This window comes from Pseudophryne corroboree, chromosome 3 (genome assembly GCF_028390025.1).
Source record: "Pseudophryne corroboree isolate aPseCor3 chromosome 3, aPseCor3.hap2, whole genome shotgun sequence".
Lineage (NCBI taxonomy): Eukaryota > Metazoa > Chordata > Amphibia > Anura > Myobatrachidae > Pseudophryne > Pseudophryne corroboree.
In genome coordinates this window covers 736,942,108-736,966,089 of record NC_086446.1, presented here as the reverse complement: position 1 = coordinate 736,966,089, position 23,982 = coordinate 736,942,108, and the positions used below count along the sequence as shown (strand labels likewise).

The window sequence follows — 23,982 nt, the reverse complement described above, 5'->3', positions numbered from 1 at the left end:
TCTCCATTTTTTAATGTGTGGAATTATATGCCAGTATCAATAGCAATGGCCTACTACTATATATACTGCGCACAACTGAAATGCACCACAGGTATGGATGGATAGTATACTTGACGACACAGAGGTAGGTAGAGCAGTGGCCTTCCGTACCGTACTGCTATATATACTGGTGGTCACTGTCAGCAAACTGCAAAACTAAAATGCACCACAGGTATAGAATCTAGATGGATAGTATACTTGACGACACAGAGGTAGGTAGAGCAGTGGCCTTCCGTACCGTACTGCTATATATACTGGTGGTCACTGTCAGCAAACTGCAAAACTAAAATGCACCACAGGTATAGAATCTAGATGGATAGTATACTTGACGACACAGAGGTAGGTAGAGCAGTGGCCTTCCGTACCGTTCTGCTATATATACTGGTGGTCACTGTCAGCAAATTGCAAAACTAAAATGCACCACAGGTATAGAATCTAGATGGATAGTATACTTGACGACACAGAGGTAGGTAAAGCAGTGGCCTTCCGTACCGTACTGCTATATATACTGGTGGTCACTGGTCAGCAAAACTCTGCACTGTACTACTCCTATATAATATACTGGTGATCCCCAGTCCCCACAATAAAGCAGTGTGAGCACAGATATATGCAGCACACTGAGCACAGATATGGAGTGTTTTTCAGGCAGACAACGTATACTGGTGGTCACTGTCAGCAAAACTCTGCACTGTACTCCTCCTATATAATACAGCTGCTCCCCAGTCCCCACAATTAAGCAGTGTGAGCACAGATATATACAGCACACTGAGCACAGATATGGAGTGTTTTTCAGGCAGACAACGTATACTGGTGGTCACCGGTCAGCAAAACTCTGCACTGTACTCCTCCTATATAATACAGCTGCTCCCCAGTCCCCACAATTAAGCAGTGTGAGCACAGATATATGCAGCACACTGAGCACAGATATGGAGTGTTTTTCAGGCAGACAACGTATACTGGTGGTCACTGGTCAGCAAAACTCTGCACTGTACTCCTCCTATATAATACAGCTGCTTCCCAGTCCCCACAATTAAGCAGTGTGAGCACAGATATATGCAGCACACTGAGCACAGATATGGAGTGTTTTTCAGGCAGACAACGTATACTGGTGGTCACTGTCAGCAAAACTCTGCACTGTACTCCTCCTATATAATACAGCTGCTCCCCAGTCCCCACAATTAAGCAGTGTGAGCACAGATATATGCAGCACACTGAGCACAGATATGGAGTGTTTTTCAGGCAGACAAAGTATACTGGTGGTCACCGGTCAGAAAAACTCTGCACTGTACTCCTCCTATATAATACAGCTGCTCCCCAGTCCCCACAATTAAGCAGTGTGAGCACAGATATATGCAGCACACTGAGCACAGATATGGAGTGTTTTTCAGGCAGACAAAGTATACTGGTGGTCACCGGTCAGCAAAACTCTGCACTGTACTCCTCCTATATAATACAGCTGCTCCCCAGTCCCCACAATTAAGCAGTGTGAGCACAGATATATGCAGCACACTGAGCACAGATATGGAGTGTTTTTCAGGCAGACAACCTATACTGGTGGTCACTGGTCAGCAAAACTCTGCACTGTACTCCTCCTATATAATACAGCTGCTCCCCAGTCCCCACAATTAAGCAGTGTGAGCACAGATATATGCAGCACACTGAGCACAGATATGGAGTGTTTTTCAGGCAGACAACGTATACTGGTGGTCACTGGTCAGCAAAACTCTGCACTGTACTCCTCCTATATAATACAGCTGCTCCCCAGTCCCCACAATTAAGCAGTGTGAGCACAGATATATGCAGCACACTGAGCACAGATATGGAGTGTTTTTCAGGCAGACAACGTATACTGGTGGTCACTGGTCAGCAAAACTCTGCACTGTACTCCTCCTATATAATACAGCTGCTCCCCAGTCCCCACAATTAAGCAGTGTGAGCACAGATATATGCAGCACACTGAGCACAGATATGGAGTGTTTTTCAGGCAGACAAAGTATACTGGTGGTCACTGGTCAGCAAAACTCTGCACTGTACTCCTCTTATATAATACAGCTGCTCCCCAGTCCCCACAATTAAGCAGTGTGAGCACAGAGATATATGCAGCACACTGAGCACAGATATGGAGTGTTTTTCAGGCAGACAACGTATACTGGTGGTCACTGGTCAGCAAAACTCTGCACTGTACTCCTCCTATATAATACAGCTGCTCCCCAGTCCCCACAATTAAGCAATAAGCAGCACAAATATTATTAATAAACGGAGAGGACGCCAGCCACGTCCTCTCCCTAACATTTCCAATGCACGAGTGAAAATGGCGGCGACGTGCGGCTACTTATGTAGAATCCCAATCTCGCGAGAATCCGACAGCGGGATGATGACGTTCGGGCGCGCTCGGATTAACCGAGCCATACGGGAGAATCCGAGTATGCCTCGGACCCGTGTAAAATGGGTGAAGTTCGGGGGGGTTCGGTTTCCGAGGAACCGAACCCGCTCATCACTACTAAACGTACAACGTACTGTAATATACTAAGGTGAAAATATCACAAAAAGTATCAAACTGGGCGCATAGCATTTATGCACAAGTTTTACAAAAAATGTTTTTTAAATATCAGAAATTACTTTAGTTCTATTTAATCCAAATGTGTCCACGACACCCATAGGTATCCTGACTCCAGGTCGACAACAAAAAGGTCGACACACCTTAGGTCGCCGCCAATTGGTCGCCACACCTTAGGTCGACATGGGCAAAAGGTCGACAAGGAACAAGGTCGACATGGAAAAAGGTCGACATGAGTTTTTTACATTTTTTTTCTTTTTTGGAACCTTTTCATACTTAACGATCCACGTGGACTACGATTGGAACGGTAATCTGTGCCGAGCGAAGGCACGATGCCCGAAGCATGGCGAGCGAAGCGAGCCATGCGAGGGGACGCGGTGCACTAATTGGGGTTCCCTGTCACTCTATGAAGAAAACGACACAAAACCCCCCATAAAAAACTCATGTCGACCTTTTTCCATGTCGACCTTGTTCCTGTCGACCTATTGTCCATGTCGACCTTTTGTCCATGTCGACCAATTGGCGGCGACCTAAGGTGTGTCGACCTGGAGTCCCAGACCCCACCCATAGAGGGGGAATAGAACCTGTGGCTCACCCCCCTGCCGGAATTATTCCACTAGGGATGCCCATGTCAGGATACTGACATTCGACATCCTGGGCGGCGGTATTACATACCGAACCCGTTCAACTCTGATGCACAAAAGCAATAAAAAATATAGTTGGGGATGGAGGAAAGAAAATGACACCAAATCATTGTTAAAATTGACATGGAGGGAGTTGAAAGGACACACACAATATATAAAAGAGGGGAGGGTTTCAGTGATCGTACCAAAATTATAGTTAAAAAAAATTGGGTTCCTAGTACCTAGAGTAATGTTTTTCAACCACTGTGCCGCTTCACCTGTCATACTCCAATACACTAAAGTTTTGAGTATAAAAATTATGAGAATAAGATATTTATAGCTTATATCATCTTTGTATTATTCTGATAATTTTTATAGTCAAAACTCACCAAATTTGCAACAAAAAAATAGGATTTTAAACCTACCGGTAAATATTTTTCTCCTAGTCCGTAGAGGATGCTGGGGACTCCGTAAGGACCATGGGGTATAGACGGGCTCCGCAGGAGACATGGGCACTCTAAAGACTTTAGAAGGGTTTGCACTGGCTCCTCCCTCTTTGCCCCTCCTCCAGACCTCAGTTAGAGAACTGTTCCCAGAGGAGACGGATAGTACGAGGAAAGGATTTTTGTTAATCTAAGGGCAAGATACATACCAGCCCACACCATCCACACCGTACAACATGGAATATACGAATTAGTTAACAGTATGAACAAAACAGCATCAGCCAAAGACTGATCTAAGCTGTAACATAACCCTTATGTAAGCAACAACTATATACAAGCCTTGCAGAAAATTAGTCCGCACTGGGACGGACGTCCAGCATCCTCTACGGACTAGGAGAAAAAGATTTACCGGTAGGTTTAAAATCCTATTTTCTCTTACGTCCTAGAGGATGCTGGGGACTCCGTAAGGACCATGGGGATTATATCAAAGCTCCAGACCGGGCGGGAGAGTGCGGATGACTCTGCAGCACCGATTGAGCAAACATGAGGTCCTCATCAGCCAGGGTATCAAACTTGTAGAATTTAGCAAAAGTGTTTGAACCCGACCAAGTAGCTGCTCGGCAAAGCTGTAAAGCTGAGACGCCTCGGGCAGCCGCCCAAGAAGAGCCCACCTTCCTAGTGGAATGGGCTTTTACCGAATTAGGTAACGGCAATCCAGCGGTAGAATGAGCCTGCTGAATTGTGTTACAGATCCAGCGAGCAATATTCTGCTTAGAAGCAGGAGCGCCAACTTTGTTGGCCGCATACAGGACAAACAGTGCCTCTGTTTTTCGAACTCGAGCCGTCCTAGCTACATAAATGTTTAAGGCCCTGACTACATCAAGAGTCTTGGAATCCACCAAGTCCCCCGTAGCCACCGGTACCACAATAGGTTGGTTCATATGAAACGACGAAACCACCTTAGGCAGAAATTGCGGACGAGTTCTCAATTCTGCTCGATCCACATGGAAAATCAGATAGGGGCTCTTGTGAGACAAAGCCGCCAATTCGGACACCCGCCTTGCAGATGCCAAGGCCAGCAACATGACTACTCTCTAAGTGAGAAACTTTAATTCAACCGTTTGAAGAGGTTCAAACCAGTGTGATTTAAGGAACTGTAACACCACGTTAAGGTCCCATGGTGCCACTGGGGGCACAAAAGGAGGCTGGATGTGCAGCACTCCCTTTACAAAAGTCTGGACTTCTGGGAGAGAAGCCAATTCCTTCTGAAAGAATATTGATAGGGCCGAAATCTGCACCTTAATGGAGCCTAACTTTAGGCCCATATCCACTCCTGTCTGTAGAAAGTGGAGAAAACGGCCCAGGTGGAAATCTTCCGTAGGAGCATTCTTGGCTTCACACCAAGATACATATTTCCTCCAGATACGGTGATAATGTTTCGCCGTTACCTCCTTCCTAGCTTTGATTAGAGTAGGGATGACTTCCCCCGGAATACCTTTCCTAGCTAGGATATGGTGTTCAAACGCCATGCCGTCAAACGTAACCGCGGTAAGTCTTGGAACACGCAGGGCCCCTGCTGCAACAGGTCCTCCCTGGGAGGAAGAGGCCACGGATCTTCTGTGAGCATCTCCTGAAGATCTGAATACCAGGCCCTTTGAGGCCAATCTGGAACAATGAGGATTGTTTTCACTCCTTTTTGTCTTATGATTCTCAATATCTTTGAGATGAGAGGAAGAGGGGGGAACACATAGACCGACTGAATCACCCAAGGTGTCACCAGGGCGTCCACCGCTACTGCCTGAGGGTCCCTTGACCTGGCACAATACCTCTGAAGCTACTTGTTGAGGCGTGACGCCATCATGTCTATGTGAGGAATTCCCTAAAAACTTGTTATCTGTGCAAAAACTTCTTGATGAAGCCCCCACTCTCCTGGCTGGAGATAGTGTCTGCTGAGGAAGTCTGCTTCCCAGTTGTCCACTCCCGGAATGAAGACTGCTGACAGAGCGCTTACGTGATTTTCCGCCCAGCGAAGAATCCTGGTGGCTTCCGCCATTGCCACTCTGCTCCTTGTCCCGCCTTAGCGGTTTACATAAGCCACGGCTGTGACGTTGTCTGATTGAATCAGAACCGGTAGGTCGCGAAGAAGATTCTCCGCTTGTCGTAGGCCGTTGTATATGGCCCTCAATTCCAGTACGTTGATGTGTAGACAAGCCTCCTGGCTTGACCATAGTCCCTGAAAATTTCTTCCTTGTGTGACTGCTCCCCATCCTCGGAGGCTCGTGTCCGTGGTCACCAGAACCCAGTCTTGAATGCCGAACCTGCGACCCTCTAGAAGGTGAGCACTCTGCAGCCACCACAGTAGAGACACCCTGGCCCTGGGGGACAGGCTTATTTTCTGATGCATTTGTAGATGGGACCCCGACCACTTGTCCAGAAGGTCCCACTGAAACGTGCTCGCATGGAATCTGCCGAAGGGGATGGCCTCGTAGGCCGCCACCATTTTTCCCAGTACACGAGTGCATTGATGAACTGACACTCTTTTTGGTTTTAGCAGGTCTCTGACCATGTTCTGGAGTTCCTGGGCTTTTTCCATTGGGAGAAAAACCCTCTTCTCTTCCGTGTCCAGAATCATGCCCAAAAATGATAGCCGAGACGTTGGAATCAACTGCGACTTTGGTAGATTTAGAATCCAGCCGTGTTGCTGCAGCACTCTCAGGGAGAGCGACACGCTTTTCAGCAATTGATCTCTCGATCTCGCTTTTATCAGGAGATCGTCCAAGTATGGGATAATTGTGACTCCTTGCCTGCGCAGGAGCACCATCATTTCCGCCATTACCTTGGTGAAAATCCTCGGGGCCGTGGAAAGCCCAAACGGCAACGTCTGAAACTGGTAATGGCAGTCCTGTACAGCGAATCTCAGATACGCCTGATGAGGGGGATAAATGGGTACATGAAGGTATGCATCCTTTATGTCTAGTGATACCATAAAATCCCCCCCTTCCAGGCTGGAGATCACTGCCCGGAGAGATTCCATCTTGAATTTGAACTTTTTCAAATACAGGTTCAGGGATTTTAGATTCAGAATGGGTCTGACCGAGCCATCCGGCTTCGGTACCACAAATAGGGTTGAATAGTACCCTTTCCCCTGTTGCATCAGGGGAACCTTGATAATCACTTGTTGTTGACACAGCTTTTGTATGGCAGCTGAAACTATTTCCCTCTCTGGGGGAGAAGCTGGCAAAGCCGATTTGAAAAATCGTCGAGGAGGCACTTCTTCGAATTCCAGTTTGTAGCCTTGGGATACAATTTCGATCGCTCAAGGATCCACATCTGACTGAACCCAGACCTGGCTGAAGAGTCGAAGACGTGCCCCCACCGGTGTGGACTCCCTCAGTGGAGCCCCAGCGTCATGCGGTGGAGTTTGTAGAAGCCGGGGAGGACTTCTGGTCCTGGGAAGTAGCCGGAGCAGAAGCTCTCTTTCCTCTACCCTTACCTCTGGCGAGGAAAGATGAGCCCCGACCTCTTCTGGACTTATGCGACCGAAAGGACTGCATCTGATATTTTGGAGTTTTCTTTTGCTGCGGGGGAACAAAAGGCAAAAAGGTAGATTTACCCGCGGTAGCTGTGGCAACCAGGTCCGCGAGACCTTCCCCAAATAAAACTTCACCTTTGTATGGCAAAACCTCCATATGCTTCTTTGAGTCGGCATCACCCGTCCATTGGCGGGTCCACAGGGACCGCCTTGCAGAAATTACCATGGCATTAGCTCTTGAACCCAACAGCCCAATGTCTCTCGCAGCCTCGCTCATATATAACGCTACGTCTTTAATGTGACCTAAGATCAATAAAATGCTATCCTTATCTAGGGTGTCAATGTCAGATGACAAGTTATCTGCCCATGCTGCAATTGCGCTACCCACCCATGCCGACGCTACTGCCGGTCTGAGCAAGGCACCCGTATGTGTATAAATCGATTTCAAGGTAGTTTCCTGTCTGCGATCAGCAGGATCCTTGAGGGCTGCCGTGTCTGGAGACGATAGCGCCACCTTTTTGGACAAGCGCGTCAAAGCCTTGTCCACCGTGGGCGAGGATTCCCACCGTAACCTGTCCTGTGAGGGGAAAGGATACGCCATAATAATTCTCTTGGGAATCTTCTGAGGAAGGATTGTATAATCCGAAAACGCGTTTAAGCAGGATAAAGGGGACTTTGTAACCACTGGACCTTGCAGCCACAGCGGATCCTGGAGTCTCTCCACTGATTTTCCCAACACTGGGTGATACATCTGATCTTGTGAGGAGCTCCAAGTACATCAGGACTAGCGTGACTGTTGGGGAATCCAATACCAGGGAACTGGTGATACATGCTTTTATGTTATTCTTTTATGTGAGTGCAATGTCATATTAAATACTCATTCTTTAAAACCAACAGAATTGCACTATATTGCTCTTTTTAAGTTTTAGCTGCATAAGGAACATTGTCGTGCTGATCGTATGAGGATGATAAAGACCTTATTGATGTTCGTGATAACCCTATGAGGGTGATATGCATTGATTCGTCTATATCCATGTGAGTGGGACCAATAAAGCAAGTCTTTCTCTCTATGGTGCCATCTTTTATTTGCACTATTGGATTTTTTCTAATTTTAGGACTAATGATCCACATTGTGATGGATTTCTGATCTGATTTAAGAGTGAGATTCACTGCCAGTTACCATTGTGTAAGCCATTTTATGAATTTTTAAACAGGAGCGCCACGTGTGGCCAATTTTATTTAAATTTACTCTTGGGAATCTGCAGTTTCTTGTCTGGAGTTTCCCAAGCTTTTTCAAATAAGGCATTCAGCTCATGAGATGGGGGAAACGTTACCTCAGGTTTCTTTTCCTTAAACATGCATACCCTCGTGTCAGGCACAGAGGGGTCCTCTGTGATATGCAAAACATCTTTTATAGCCATAATCATATAATGAATACTCTTGGCCACCCGTGGGTGTAACCGTGTATCATCATAGTCGACACTGGAGTCAGAATCCGTGTCGGTACCAGTGTCTGCTACCTGGGAAAGGGGACGTTTTTGAGACCCCGAAGGGCCTTGTGACACAGTCAAAGCCATGGATTGACTCCCTGCTTTTTCCCTGGACTCTGCTTTGTCCAATCTTTTATGTAATAACGTCACATTTGCATTTAAAACATTCCACATATCCAACCAATCAGGTGTCGGCGGCGCCGACGGAGACACCACAATCATCTACTCCACCTCCTCCCTAGATGAGCCTTCCGCTTCAGACATGCCGACACACACGTATCGACACCCCCACACACACTGGGATAAATAAATATGGGGACAGTCCCCCAATAAGGCCCTTTGGAGAGACAGAGAGAGAGTATGCCAGCACACACCCAGCACACACCCAGCGCCACTGGACACTGAAACAAAATCCCAGTCTGTACAGCGCTTTTATAGATCAATAATACACTCACTGCGCCAATTATATGTGCCCCCCCCCCCTCATTTTTGCCTTCTGTACTTGCTCAGCAGGGGAGAGTCCGGGGAGCAGCTTCTCTGCAGCGTGCTGTGGAGAACATGGCGCTGGTTAGTGCTGGAGGATTAAGCTCCGCCCCCTCAACGTCGGGCATCGGTCCCGCTCAAATTCTTTATACTGGCGGGTTTTTTTTAATATACAGCCTCCGCAGTATATAATATGTCAGCCAGTGTCCCTTGAGGTAATTCTTGCTGCCCAGGGCGCCCCCCCCTGCGCCCTGCACCCTTACAGTGCCGTCAGTGTGTGTGAATGTGGGAGCAATGGCGCGCAGCGTTACCGCTGCGCGGTACCTCAGTGAAGATCTGAAGTCTTCTGCCGCCTGTGAAGTCTTCTTTCTTCTTATACTCACCTGGCTTCTATCTTCCGGCTCTGTGAGGAGGACGGCGGCGCGGCTCCGGGACGAACAGCGAGGATGAGACCTGTGTTCCGACCCTCTGGAGCTAATGGGGTCCAGTAGCCTAAGAAGCAGAGCCTATCAGTTAAGTAGGTCTGCTTCTCTCCCCTCAGTCCCACGATGCAGGGAGCCTGTTGCCAGCAGTGCTCCCTGAAAATAAAAAACCTAACAAAAGTATTTTCAGAGAAACTCAGTAGAGCTCCCCTGCAGTGCATCCAGTCTCCTCTGGGCACAGGATCTAACTGAGGTCTGGAGGAGGGGCATAGAGGGAGGAGCCAGTGCACACCCTTCTAAAGTCTTTAGAGTGCCCATGTCTCCTGCGGAGCCCGTCTATACCCCATGGTCCTTACGGAGTCCCCAGCATCCTCTAGGACGTAAGAGAAAAACGTTGATTATTTATTTTATATAGATATCCCTCAGACCTCCCCAAATGCCTCTTTTATACTATTAGATACCTCCAGATGCCCCTTATGTGGAATCAGACTCCTTTGCATGCCTCTTATGTCCCATCAGACCCCTTTGCATGCACTTTCTGTGCCATCAGACCCATTTGCATGCCCCTTATGTCCCATTAGACCACTTTGCATGCCCCTTATGTCCCATCAGACCACTCTGCATGCCCCTTATGTCCCATCAGACCCCACTGCATGCATCTTATATGCTATCAGACCCAATTGCATGCCCCTTATGTGCCATCTGACCCTATTGCATGCTCCTTATATGCCATCAGACCCCACTGCATGCCCCTTATGTGCAATCAGACCCTATTGCATGCCTCCTATATGCCATCAGACCCCATTGCATGTCCCTTATGTGCCATTAGACCCCTTTTCATGCCCCTTATGTCCCATAAGACCCCATTGCATGCATCTTATATGCCATCAGACCCAATTGCATGCCCCTTATGTGCCATCACACCCTATTGCATGCCCCTTATATGCCACCATACCCCAATGCATACCCCTTATGTGCCATCAGACCCCATTGCATGCCTCTTATATGCCACCAGACCCCATTGCATGCCCCTTATGTGCCATCAGACCCCTTTACATGCCATTTCTGTGTCATCAGACCCATTTGCATGCCCTTATGTGCCATCACAACCTTCCACATGTACCTTATTTGCCATCAGACCCTTTTACATACCCATTTTAATCCATGGGACCCCTCCACATGCCCCTTTTTGTCATGAAACCCATTTACATGACCATTAAGCATCATAACACCCCTATACATGCCACTTTATGCAACATCAGTCCGCTCCACATGCCCCTTATGTGCCATTAGACACAACCACATAATCCTTATATGCCATCAGACTGTCCCACATGATACTTATATGCCATAAGACTCCTTTACATGCCTCTTATGTGCAAGCAGACCCCTCCATATGCCCCTTAAGTTCCAAGACCCCTTCAAATGTGCCTTATAAGCTAACAGATCCCTCCACATGCCCCTAATGTGCCATCAGTGCCCTCCACCTGGACCTTATGTGCCATCAGTCCCCTCCACATGCCCCTTAAGTACCATCAGACACATCCACATGGTTCTTATATGCCGTCAGACAACCACTTATCCCTTTTATTCCCCTTATATGTCATCTGATCCCTCCAGATGATCCTTATGTGCCATCAGACTCCTCCACATGCTTCTTTATCAGCACCTTCCCTTGAATAATATCTCCTGACTTGTAATATTATCCTAGTGTGGTTGACAGTCTGAGCATTAGCACAGATTATAGTAATGTTTTTCCGCCATGCAGAGAGTATTTATTCTACATCTTGGAAACATAGAATTAGATGGCAGATACTGTAAGTACCACTTTATTCTTACTTGGAAACATAGAATTAGATGGCAGAAACTGTAAGTACCATTTGGTCCATCTAGTCTGCCCATGTACACGCACACACTTAGGTTCATTTTTTTGTTGGAAGCCATCAACCTACCAGTATATCTTTGGATTGTGGGAGGAACCAGAGCACCCCCATGCAAGTACGGGGAGAATATACAAACTCCACACAATGAGGACCATGGTGAGAATCAAACCCATGACATCAGTGCTGCGAGGCAGTAATGCTAACCATTACACCATCCGTACACTGGACAGAATATTAGTTCTTCTGTCAGCCCATCACAGAGAGAAGGACGGTCCATCAATGTCTTGTATATATTGTTTAAAAATAATGTCAAAAAGTAATATACTGTAGTATAAAAAAAAAAAACTTGACACAAGTGTACCTTCTTGCGCAAACTATCACTAACATTAAGATGATGGGTCGCTGGTGTTTTCTCTCGCCCTGGGCGTAGTTATAGCTGTGGCAGGCAATTTCACATTTAATTTAGGTATTTCATTCTGACTACATTGCTAACCTAAAGTGTGAAAGTGCCAATCACTCTGCATTGTGATTGATGCAGCGATATTACAATACAGTAAAATCTTATTGTACTTCCTCTGTATTGGGGAAGTCGGCTATTATTAGTAGCTTATAGGTTTGGATGCCAGAATCTCTGAGGGCTTCAAGTAAAAAGGAATGTGTCTTTCCAGGTTAGAATGTGTCCCTATGTCATCTTGTAGCATCAAATGCAGGGCCGGACTGCACATCTGGCACTTCTGGCAAATGCCAGAAGGGCTGATGGCCAGCTCTCTGGTCTGGCCGCTCCCCCGCCTCCCCTCCCGTCTCCATAGAAATGGATGCATGCTACGAGTCCACGCCCCTCTGACTCGCGGCAAGCCCACCTGTGCATGTCGTGCGCCCCCACTCCCCTGCCCATCTCCATGGAAATGGGAGCGTATGGGAGGTCCATGCCCCCCCCCCCCCCCCGACTCATGGAATGCCCCTGTCTTCAGTGCGCATGTGCACGCACATGCCAGGGCCGATTTCGGCCCCCAGTCCATATAATATAATATATCATATGCAGTGCATTCACCATCTTCATCTTTAGTTAGTGTCCTATTAGAGTATATAACTTTACATCATGCCTCAGTCTAATAATTCATTATATAGGAATGCCATGCATACCAGGGGCGTCTTAATAGAGGAGGGGGCCCGTAAGCAGACTCCGGGTGGGCCCCCTCCTCTGCACGGTGCAGTAGGCTCCAGAATTGTGTCAGAGTCAACTGTGCATGCGCAGGTCTCCGGAATCATGGTGCCACTACTGAGTAAGCAAGGCGGCCATTTTGGCTGCGATTTTTGCTGCGGCTGCAGCACCCGTCGCGGGTATCCGGAAAGTTAAGTAATAAAACATGAGTGCAGCATGTGCGGTGTGGGGCCCGTGTGCAACGCACAAATGGCATCCATTCTAGAAACGCCAATGATGCATAGAGTACATGTCTCCCTGTAATCATGCTGTATTGGGAGGCATTATTGCAATAAACTATAACGATACCTGGCGACCTTCACAATTCTGGATTTTGAAAAAAAATTTAATTAATTATTTGACAACACACTGTGAGCTGGTTTTTAATGAAGTATTTGCCTTGATCTTAGTAGTGTAATTGATGTGGTATATTTGGATTTTGCAAAAGCATTTGATACTCTTCCACATAACAGTCTGATATATGAGATGAGAGCACCACATCTTAGGGGAGAAGGATGTATATGGCAGAGAAATCATCAAAGGATAGAATATAAATGAACCATATTCAAAAACGGGTCATAAGAGGTGCTCTAATCACTGTGTATAAATATATTCAAGGTCACGACAAAGATTCATGTAACAAAGTTTTCCTATGATGGGCCATACCGATGAGGGGGTTATATCAATGGCGAATGGAATACAGACTGTTTCACTATGAACATGCAGATGGAGCCCTGCTCATCTAACCATTTAATAGGATTAATTCAGCCAGTGCTGTCGGATTTAGGGGGTCATTCCGAGATGATCGTAGCTGTGCTAAATTTAGCACAGCTACGATCATTCACACTGACATGTGGGGGGACGCCCAGCACAGGGCTATCCCGCCCCGCATGTCAGTGCCAGCCCCCCCCCCGCAGAAGTGCAAAGGCATCGCACAGCGGCGATGCCTTTGCACTTCAAGAGTAGCCCCCGACCAGCGCAGCTTTAGCGCGCTGGCCGGGAGCTACTCGTCGCTCCCCGTCCCACAAAGGCTGCGTGTGATGTCACGCAGCCACTGCGGCCTGCCCCCGTTCGGTCCGGCCATGCCCGCAAAGCGGCGGCCAAACACCGCCGTTCGCCCCCCCCCCCCCTCTCCCCCCCCGACGAGGTGATCGTAGCGGTCAGAGGGCCTTCGGCCGTCTGGTATGACCCGATCGAACCGTTCAGCAGTTCTGACCCGATCGAACCGCTGCGATCAACTGCAGCGTGCGATCAGGTCAGAATGACCCCCTTAATCCCCTGCTGTAATGACTTAATCCCCTGCTGTATTGTTATCTCTGTATTGTATTGCAGCTGAGAACAATAGATGAAAGGTTTATGCTAATAAACCATGGTGCACCTAGGCACAGCAGAGAAGGCTAGATGAGCAAGGCTCCATCTGTAGGAGTGGTTAGGCTTTGTTACTTACCCTATGAGATAGTGATACTCACTGTACCGCCTGATCCACAGTAAATTGGCACAGTTTACGCCAGATGTGTTTTATTCTGTGCTCGTAGGGGCAGGGCTTGGGCGGATCAGGTGGCTTCGGCCAAATTGGGGCGTGGCTTATGTGACCTAGCAGTGTTACTGCACATGTGCACTGAGAGAGACAGAGGAAGTATAGGTGTCAGCAAGGATAGATCCCCCTTTGCATTCTGTATCACCCCCCAATAGGGAGGACTGGGGGTCAGAGGGCTAACACCACCCTAAACCCGCAGTCAATCAGCTAAAACCCGCTTTTGGTTTCAACTCTGCCCCTTTTCCGTCATCTGTGGACCTGGAGGTACTGTATGTGTGACTATCTGACGTGGCAAGGAGCACAGCTTATCCGCCAATATCCACGTTATCTCCTGCGTTTCCACTTTCATGAATGTTCTGTTGCTTAAACATGTGAAAAACGACCGTTTCTGCGTGTTTGACCCATTGCCGTTGATGAATATACCCCCAAGTTTTATAACCTGTATTATAAACAGCGTGCTAATTCCTTACTTCTGGTTCTCCGCAATCACACTGTTCTCCTTCTTCTACGTATCCATTTCCACACTTATGCTCTCCAAATGATTCTGTAACTTCAGGCATGTTATAGAGACACATGCCTACTCCCTTCTCCAGGCTGGTGTCCAAGTCCTTTTTACTGCAGCTGCTGAACACTGTGGGGAACGGGTATCTGCAGAGGAACAGAGAACAAGCAATGCTAAATCAGTCACTTATTGCAAAGAAATAAAATCTAATGACTCCCTATTGCCGAGCCGGCAGCACCCAGCACCCAGTATGCAGGTGATGCCGAATGCTCCCGCCATTTGTTCTGGTGCATACTAGGACGCCAGAGGAAGTGGTGCAGAGGGGCTTTGTTTGCTTTGTAAAATGAAATGAAGACTTTGCAGACATCCTCCTTGAAGAGACATATGTGGCTAATATTTTATTCCTTTCATAAACACAATTTTTGGCTCTTACAGTGCCAAAGTGTGTCTCTCGCATGATTATATTATGTCTGGACGCCGACCAGCTGGCAAGCCAAATGCAAGCCTCACTTTCTCCCCGAAGACAGTGGACCATATATTCATTATGGCTTCGCAGCGAGGCAATAACTCACCGCTGTGACAAGTCAAAGGCAAACCGTTAATGAGCTCGTAGCAGAGTCACCTGCAATTAGGGTGCAGGCCAGCAATGCAACAGTAACGGAATGTCGTTTCTATATTCACTGCTTTACTATGCTATGCAACACTGTCCAGAGGTAAAATGGTAGGTTACACAATTAAAGAATCAGCGTGATAAAGAAAATACGTTCTACAGCATTTGTCAGCTGTAGAACCATAAAGAGAGTGACACATGTATGTTACACAGAGAAGATGGTAAAGGAGTTCAGAGGGTGTATAAACTGCTTAAACCGATAGATTATATAAAAGCACAATTACAATTATCAACACTGTAGGCAGAGTGGGCACCGGCCTATGGATCCCACGCCTTTAAGGGGCCCCGCAACAATGGATCAAAGTAATATTGATTTGATCTTGACAATCAAGCTTTCTTAACAAATGACAGAGGCGTCACTTACTAAAGTAACACCTGGTGCAGCGCCGCACAAAGGGGACGGGTCTTAGCGAGAAGGGTTGGGGCTTCATAGGGAGGTTCGCATTCCGACCCCTGTTTTCGTCACTCCGGGGGTTCAGGAGATGCGAGCTGCCTCCGGGGAGTGCAGTGCTCGCTCCGACACAGTGACATGAGCCGAGTGCTGCACATAATGTTACAGTGCAGCACTCGGCTCCTGTCACTGAGTAGGAGCCGGCAGCTGACACCCTGGTGCAGGCCGCACCCCCCTTGTGACGTCACTGACAAATTAATCAACTCAAAGAAACAAAAACTTTACATTAAGGACTGCCGACGGGCGCGACAGAAAATACCGTATTACTGTAATGTACCCATTAACAACTTAAAGTTCATAAACCATAGACATCAGATTCACATCACAGTTTCCAGATCGTAGACTCTTATGCACAGATTTATCAAACCTTGGAGAGTGATAAACTGCACGGTGATAAAGTACCAGCCAATCAGCTCTTGCCGTGTTACAGGCTGTGTTTGAAAAATGACAGTTAGGAGCTGATTGGCAGAGCTGGTACTTTATCTCCGTCCACTGTATCTCCATCAGGCACGGTTCTGGGGCTTTGCGCGCCCCGGGCGGCAATGGGGGGCGTGGCTTCGTACAGGGGGCGTGGTCATTTACGCCCCCTGTACAGACTACTGTAGCGCTCTGAAATGTGCCCCCCGCTGCCACTGGCCGCTGTGAAGCCCTTCGTGGAGAGGTCCTTTAATGTGCGGTGCTCGATGTAAAGGACCTCTCCACGAAGGGAAACTCTAGTTTCCCTTCACAGCGGGCAGCGGGGGGCACAGCAGCAGCGGATCTTGCCCTGGTGCGGAGCCCTACGGATGGCGCCGGCGCCCTCCGGAAGGTGGCGCCCCGGGCAAAAGTCCTGCTTGCCCGTGGCAAGATCCGCTACTGATCTCCATCCAAAGCTTAGTAAATAGACCCCTTTATCACCGTGCTATTTGTCACTCTCCAAGGCTTGATAAATCTGGACCTTAGTTGGTAAAATGAAAAATGTATTAGGAGATAATTTGCGAGGGGCGCCCCGAGAATTCGACAGCATAGGGGTCTCCACAGCGTTTAATCAGGCACTGACTATAACACAAAAAATGACAATTATAATAATAATAATAATAATAATATTTCAGTCAGCTACATAAAGGAAGTAAGGACGGAGAGCAGCTCTATTCAGCGGCTTATACATATGATTAGGGAGTTTTTATTATTTCATGCTAGATACTCATTTTGCACTTATATTCCATGTTAAGGAGATGTTTCAATCTTGGGGGTAAATTTACTAAGATGGGAGTTCTATTTCAGATGGGATGTTGCCCATAGCAACCAGTCAGATTCCAGGTATTATATTCTAGAAGGTGCTAGATAAATAAGAAGTACAGTATAATCTGATTGGTTGCTATGGGTAACATCCCATCTTAAATAGAACTCCCACCTTAGTAAATTTACCCCTTGGAGAGTGATAAAGTTGAGAAGTTGCTCATAACAACCGATGAGCTTCTGTCATTTACAGACTGGGCTAGCAAATGACAGTTAAAAGGTGATTGGTTGGCGTCTCTCTCCAAGGCTTGATACATCTCCCCCTAAGCTCGGACTGAACAAGCATACTGTTGTACTGCTGGAGCAGCATTTCACGTTAGACGTGATGCCAGCTGGTAACATGGTTGGGGATACTGGAGAAATGTTATATGAAGCAGACAGAGAGTTGGTACCTGGCATGAGAGCAGTGCCAGTGAATGCAGGCAGCTTTGAGTAGTGGAGATGAAGAGGACGGGCCTACTTTGCACTTATGGCCTGGTTCTGATGTGGACGGAAATAACATCGCTGCTGTTAACTTGGAAGCAGCAGTGATGCACAGATATGTTACTGTAGCAGGAGGCGTCTGATATAAGGCTGCAGCATCGGATCGCTCTGCGACACCATCGGCCGCTGAGTGACTGGGCAGACTTATCTGCCGTCAAATTCTATGGGGGGATTTTACATGTTATCACACCCATTATCTCCCTTCTAAAGTGACGGAAGATCGCGGGGCGATATTCAAATGCCTCCACTTATCCCGCTGATCGCGCCCATTACACTCTGATTTAGGCGCGCAAAGCACCTAAATCCAGCTAAAGTAATGGGCGCGAGCGTGAAAAGTCCCTTTGGGCGCCCAACTGGGTCTCTTTATGAGCATTTCAGCTGAAATTAACTAGTCGCGCCCGTCGGCAGCAACATTTAAATAGCTGCCGGTGGGCGCGATCTCAGGTGGGAGGGGGCGGGGAACATCGAATCCAGCCCAATGTGTCTATGTAACTGTCTGCATGCCCAAAGGACACTTCTGTTGAAGCTGGAGAGCGCTACTGCACATACTCCATACTGATTCCTTCCTTAAGACAGCCATTGTCTGTACTTCTGCGCTTGCGTGGCGCCATCTTGTTACTGTGCGCTACAGTGGGACATGGATTTGTTCCATCCAGCTCCAGAGAAACACTGATAATTACCGCTGATCTATCCAGCTACAACCATTGGTAGCACTTGCATCCCGCTACACACTTGCAGTCACCGGCTGATGACCTGACCTGAATGCCATGCTCAGAGTCTGTAACATGCATGACTGTACAGCTTCACAAATCACATTACTGCAGAATAAAGCATTTCACTGGTTCTTACTGGGCTGTTCACTGATTTGCTAAGAAAAACTAAACAAAAGTGAGATCGGTCTTGGGGGGTAATTCAGAGTTGATCGCAGCAGCAAATTTGTTAGCAATTGGGCAAAACCATGTGCACTGCAGGTGGGGCAGATATAACACGTGCAGAGAGAGGTAGATTTGGGTGGGTTATTTTGTTTCTGTGCAGGGTAAATACTGGCTGCTTTATTTTTACACTGCAATTTAGATTTCAGTTTGAACACACCCCATCCAAATCTAACTCTCTCTGCACATGTAATATCCGCTCCACCTGCAGTGCACATGGGGGGTCATTCCGACCAATTCGCGTGCTGCTGTTTTTCACAGCGGTGCGAACGGGTCGGTTCGGCCGCAATGCGCAGGCCCGTCGTTGCCCAGTGACGTCCGTAGCTGGGCAACGACAAGAAGAACGAAGAAAGCGATCGCTGCTGCGATCGCAAGAAGATTGACAGGAGGAAGGCGTTCCGGGGCATTAACTGACCGTTTTCTGGGAGTGGTGCGGTGAACGCAGGCGTGTCCAGGCGTTTTGAGGGCGGATGTCTGATGTCAATTCCGGGACCTGCAACGCTGGATCAATCGCACAGGGTAAGTAACTCTTACCCTGGTCTTGTTCTACACAAAACTTTTTTTGCATAGCAGAGCTGCACAAACGATCGCAGCCTTGCTATGCAAAAAAACCCACTCCCCATAGGCGGCGTCTGGTTGATCGCATGTGCCGCAAAAAGTTGCTACATGCAATCAACTCGGAATGACCCCACGGTTTTGCCCAACTGCGTAAGGCCTGAGACATCCTCTTTCGGCATCCGTAGATGCTGTAATACCAATTGGTGCATCCTTAGACGCCATCATTGTTCCCACCATCAAAACTTTCACCAGCCCAAGGCAGATGCAGTTCTCCAGCCGAGCATTGCCTCCTATGTGAGCAATCACGCATCTGTGTACCCAACTATTTCCCCCACATACCCCTGACGCTCCCCTAACATACCCATGAGACTCTGGCCGTGCACTAAGACACCTCCCCTTGTATGTGCCTAAACCTAACCCCCCCCCCCCCCCCCTCCCAACCTGTCCGGACGATCGGGATGCCGGGTGTCGGTAAAAGCTACTACTTCAGGATCCCAGCGTCGGTATATAGATCGCCGGGATCCCAACTGTCGTGAAGCTAACTGCTTCCCGTCTGCCAGTCTTCATTTAAGTAAATAAATTCCTATTTTATGAACCCATTTTGTTTCCTAACGTCATGTGTTTTTCCTCCTGCAAACTTTATTTGTTACAAGTTATATCCCAGCTGAATAAAAAAAAAAAAAGTTATCCTTCCCACACCTCTATTATATGCATTCTGCATGATAAACGTAGATATGAAAGATGTGTATTGTTCTTAGCAATTTATTTGCTAAAACACCCACACCACAACAAATCCTGCTTCTGCCAGGAGCAATGAATCATGCTGTATGTGAAACGCTTATCTCAACACTCTAAAGAGAAATTAAGAGCTTCAAAAAAGAATAGGTTTATACACGATGTACCTCTTATACTCTACTGTTATATCAAATGAAAAGTCCTTTTCTCAGGAAGTTTAAGTGCCTTCCTACAGTACTGTTGGGTACATTGGGCCTTGATTCAGGGAATTACATAAATCCGATATTTACGTAATCTCCGATCCACACCAACTGCCACTCCAAACATCGCCGGCCAGGACTCACTGGCAGTTGGTGTTTCTCCCATATTTGAATTTTGGATGGCGCTGCAGCCCCACCTCTACAGCCGCCACTGGTTCTGATAATTTCTCCGGCTCTGCGTGACCACCGTCAATGTGGACCTCTCCACGCATCCTAGGAATGCACGCAAGAAAACCTGTGATGTTGGGTTACTGCAAATAATAGTGATGTGCACAATTGCATGCTGGGCCCCGATTTGTACGCAGTGCCGATGTTCTGGCAACTGATTGATTATCATCAGACTGTCATGCGCCGCGATCACACTGTGCACGTGCCAAGGTACTTTTGCGATACCGCCCGCAGTGAGGTGTTATTCGCAGTGTGAGTGACAGGAAGTGACCGTTTTGGGGAGGTAATGGTAAGCGGCGGTAAAAAAGCAGATGTGTCACGGACGTTTTCGTATCATGTATGTAAAGAAACATGGCACCAGCGTCGCTACTGCCACAGCCAGTCTGTATAACCATAGACACACTTGGGGAGTCGATGTTCCCTATCTCTGTGTCATTGCTGCGTATGTGTACATTAACTGCAGTGATGGCAGTGGGCACCTGATAGCACATTTGAGCACGAAAACAGATAGCAATGTTCTTGTCAGAGATTCATGAAGCAGTGAAAAGTGTGGAGAAGTGAGCCAGTGGAGAAGTTGCCCATGGCAACCAATCAGCTTTGAAGTAACATTTATAATTTACATACTATACAATTGTATGGAGCAGCTGATTGGCTGCCATGGGCAACTTCTCCACAGGCTCACTTCTCTACTCTTTTCACTGCTTCATGAATGCCCAAAGTAGCTGCCAACCAGCTCCTACTGTAACTCATTTTTCAAACAGAGGGGTAAATGTATGAAGCAGTGATAAGAGTGGAAAAGTGAGCCAGTGGAAAAGTTGCCCATGGCAACCAATCAGCTGCTCTGTATAATGTTATAGTATGCAAATGACAAATGTTACATCAATGCTGATTGGTTGCCATGGGCAACTTCTCCACAGGCTCACTTCTTTCACACTTTTCCCTGCTTCATGAATATTCCCCTTAATAATTTATGATGGGGTGGGTATTGTGCACTAACAGCCCCTTCCATACTTTCTGTTTCTGTGGCGCAGAGAGGGGGGGTACTACTTAACAGGCCCAGTTCCGCTGCCCCCCTCCCCTTTGTGAATATACCTGTAATTAAGGCCGGCACCATCCTCCCAGTGATATCTTTGGGAAGATGGCGCCCACACATTGAAGGTAAAGACTCTATTCTCTGAGCTGAACAACGGGAGTTCATTGCCCACAAATATTGTTAACTCCGCAGCAGCAGAGATGAAAGTCCCAAAACATATACTGTAGGGGATGTAGTTATGTGACCCAACTGCCGGTCACTATACCGACGCCGGGATCCCGACCAATTAACAGCCCGATAGTCGGCATGCCAACTAACAGGGACTATTACCACTCGTGGGAGTGGGAATGGAACCTGTGGCGAGCACAACAAGCCTGCAAGCGGCTTTGTTGTGCTTGCCCCGCCGGAAATCTAAACCTTGGGATGCGGGCATCGGTATGGTGACCGGGGGGATCCCAAACGCCGTCACCCATGCCCAACCATACTGTAGGGCATCATTCAAAGTTGGACGCATTCTGTACACTTGAAACTGATGTTTCTAGAAAAGAGCTCAAGACATGTCTGACTCAAAAACAGAAGCATCTCTACGCTGGACACCCACGGCCCATAATTGCGCAGAGATGCAGCTGGACAGTGTTAATAATAAATGCAAAAGTTGCATTTCCCTATTCATACGTAATATAATGACGTGCCATATATACAAGAGAGAACAGTATCATGACAATGTTAGTAAAAAACGCAATTTTCGCATTTTCCATATAAAATTGAATGAAATAGAAACACCCCAGTGGGAATCTTCTGTCCTGCAGTAGTCCAATTGGAAATGTCAATTTAGTAATGTAAATGGATGTCCGGTACTTCATAGCTGTTACACTAATGGCTTAAGTACTGTCAGCCGGAGGGGTCAGTCAGCAATCCGAACATCGTTTCAGATAGTTCTCAGAAGAACTGTGTATCATTGTGTTAGGCCGCCAGGATCTGCCAGCAATGCAGCTGCTAAAATGCAGATTCTTGGATGTGTCACATCTAATTGTGTCACAACTAATGTATCGAGCCTTTACTTGACCGGTCCTGCTCACTCCGGTAACCCTTCACGTATACCCTTAAGTCTACAATATGTACTGTACGGATGTATGTGTACACATTGTTGGAGCACACATGCAGTACAGAGATGCTTATCTTACGCCAAAAAGATCTGCCACACGTCAGCTGGAAAACAGAAGATGTTGGTTGTGGCTCAGGGGGTCACTCAGATCTGATCGTAGATGTGCTAACTTTAGAACATCTACGATAATTAACTCTAACATACGGCGGGACGCCCAGCACAGGGCTAGTCCGCCCAGCATGTAAGGCCCCCCCAGGTAAAAAGCATTGCACGGCGGTGATGCTTTTGTACCTGGCGAGTAGCTCCCTGCCGGTGCAGCTCCTGCACGCTGGCAGACCGCTACTCGCTGCATCACGGGTCGCAGTGGCTGCGTATGATGTCACACAGCCGCCGCGGCTCGCTTCCCCCCCCAACGGTCCAGACACGCCTCTGTTGTCCGGAATGTGCCCCGACAGTGGCGTTCTAACGCCGTTGGCACGCCCCCTCCCACCCCGCAACCGCCTCTGCCTGTCAATCAGGCAGAGGCAATCACAGCCCTGAAATGCTTTTAGCATCTCACTGGGCTCCCGAGGTGCGCACGTGCTAAAGGATTCAGACTGCGGCAGATACCCACTCTGAATTAGCCCCACAGTCTTTTACATTCCCTTGAAACTCTTTACTTTTGGCTTGTTATTTCAGTCTGCGTGCCTGCTGCATTGACACATGGGGGTAAATTTACTAAGGTGGTGATGTTGCTCATAGCAACCAATCTTCTGCAGTGGTTGGCTCTTCAGCACTTCATGTTGATGGTAGTAGAAGACATACACTATGTTTCACCTTAGAAGTGAGGTAGATCTGTAAGTGCTTGTCTCTTGTGGTACCAATGTATCCATCATCAATGTCTGTTCCTGATTGCTCCGGCATAGTTTTACCCTATAATTGAACGATGCAATGACGTAAGTTCAAACAATTGCCAATTTATAGCTGATATATTGACCATGGTATAAAGGAAACTTGTAAGGGGAAAGTGTATTCTGCTAATTTTGTTTATATAATATCTATAAAGCACAAGGGCAGATTGGGATGGAAAACCAGCCCAGGAAATTTATGGAAGCAGCCCTAATGGGGGTGCGATCTGATGAGGGGGTGGGGTCTGTTGAGTGGGGCGGGATCCCTGCTCTTAGGGCCTGATTGTACTCAATTGTAACCTTTGTTGCGTCTTTTGCTGCAGACCAGGGGTGGATTGGGAACTAAAAGTGGCCCTGTAAAATTTTGCAGAGGTGGTGAAGACACAAGAGGTATAGTATATTGTGTAGCCATGGCAGCATCATCTGGATGCAGCACAAGAGGTATAGTATATTGTGTAGCCATGGCAGCATCATCTGGATGCAGGGACGGACTCGGGCTGAAAAGCGTCCCTGGCATGCGCGTGCTCGCTATTCACGGGGGCGTGCTGAGAGTCAGGGGGTGTGGACTCTCGGCACCCCCCGTATTTCTTAGCAACCAGCACTTCGGGCGGCGGGGGGAACGTTTAGAGAGCTGGAAAATGCGCTGCACACGGCCTTTCCAGCTATCTGTGTGGCCGGTCCGGCCCACCAGCCCTCGGCGCTTCTGGCAT

The 23,982-nt window shown here is 47.7% G+C and overlaps 1 protein-coding gene across 1 annotated transcript in view; it reads right to left on the bottom strand.

Annotated features, from left to right (window-relative positions):
• ADAM12 (ADAM metallopeptidase domain 12) overlaps positions 1-23,982 on the bottom strand; it is a 925,560-nt gene that overhangs the window by 234,598 nt on the left and 666,980 nt on the right. Inside the window, exon 12 of the mRNA XM_063962227.1 lies at positions 14,681-14,858. Coding sequence (XP_063818297.1) covers positions 14,681-14,858 — 178 coding nt within the window. The remainder of the gene's footprint in view (positions 1-14,680; positions 14,859-23,982) is intronic.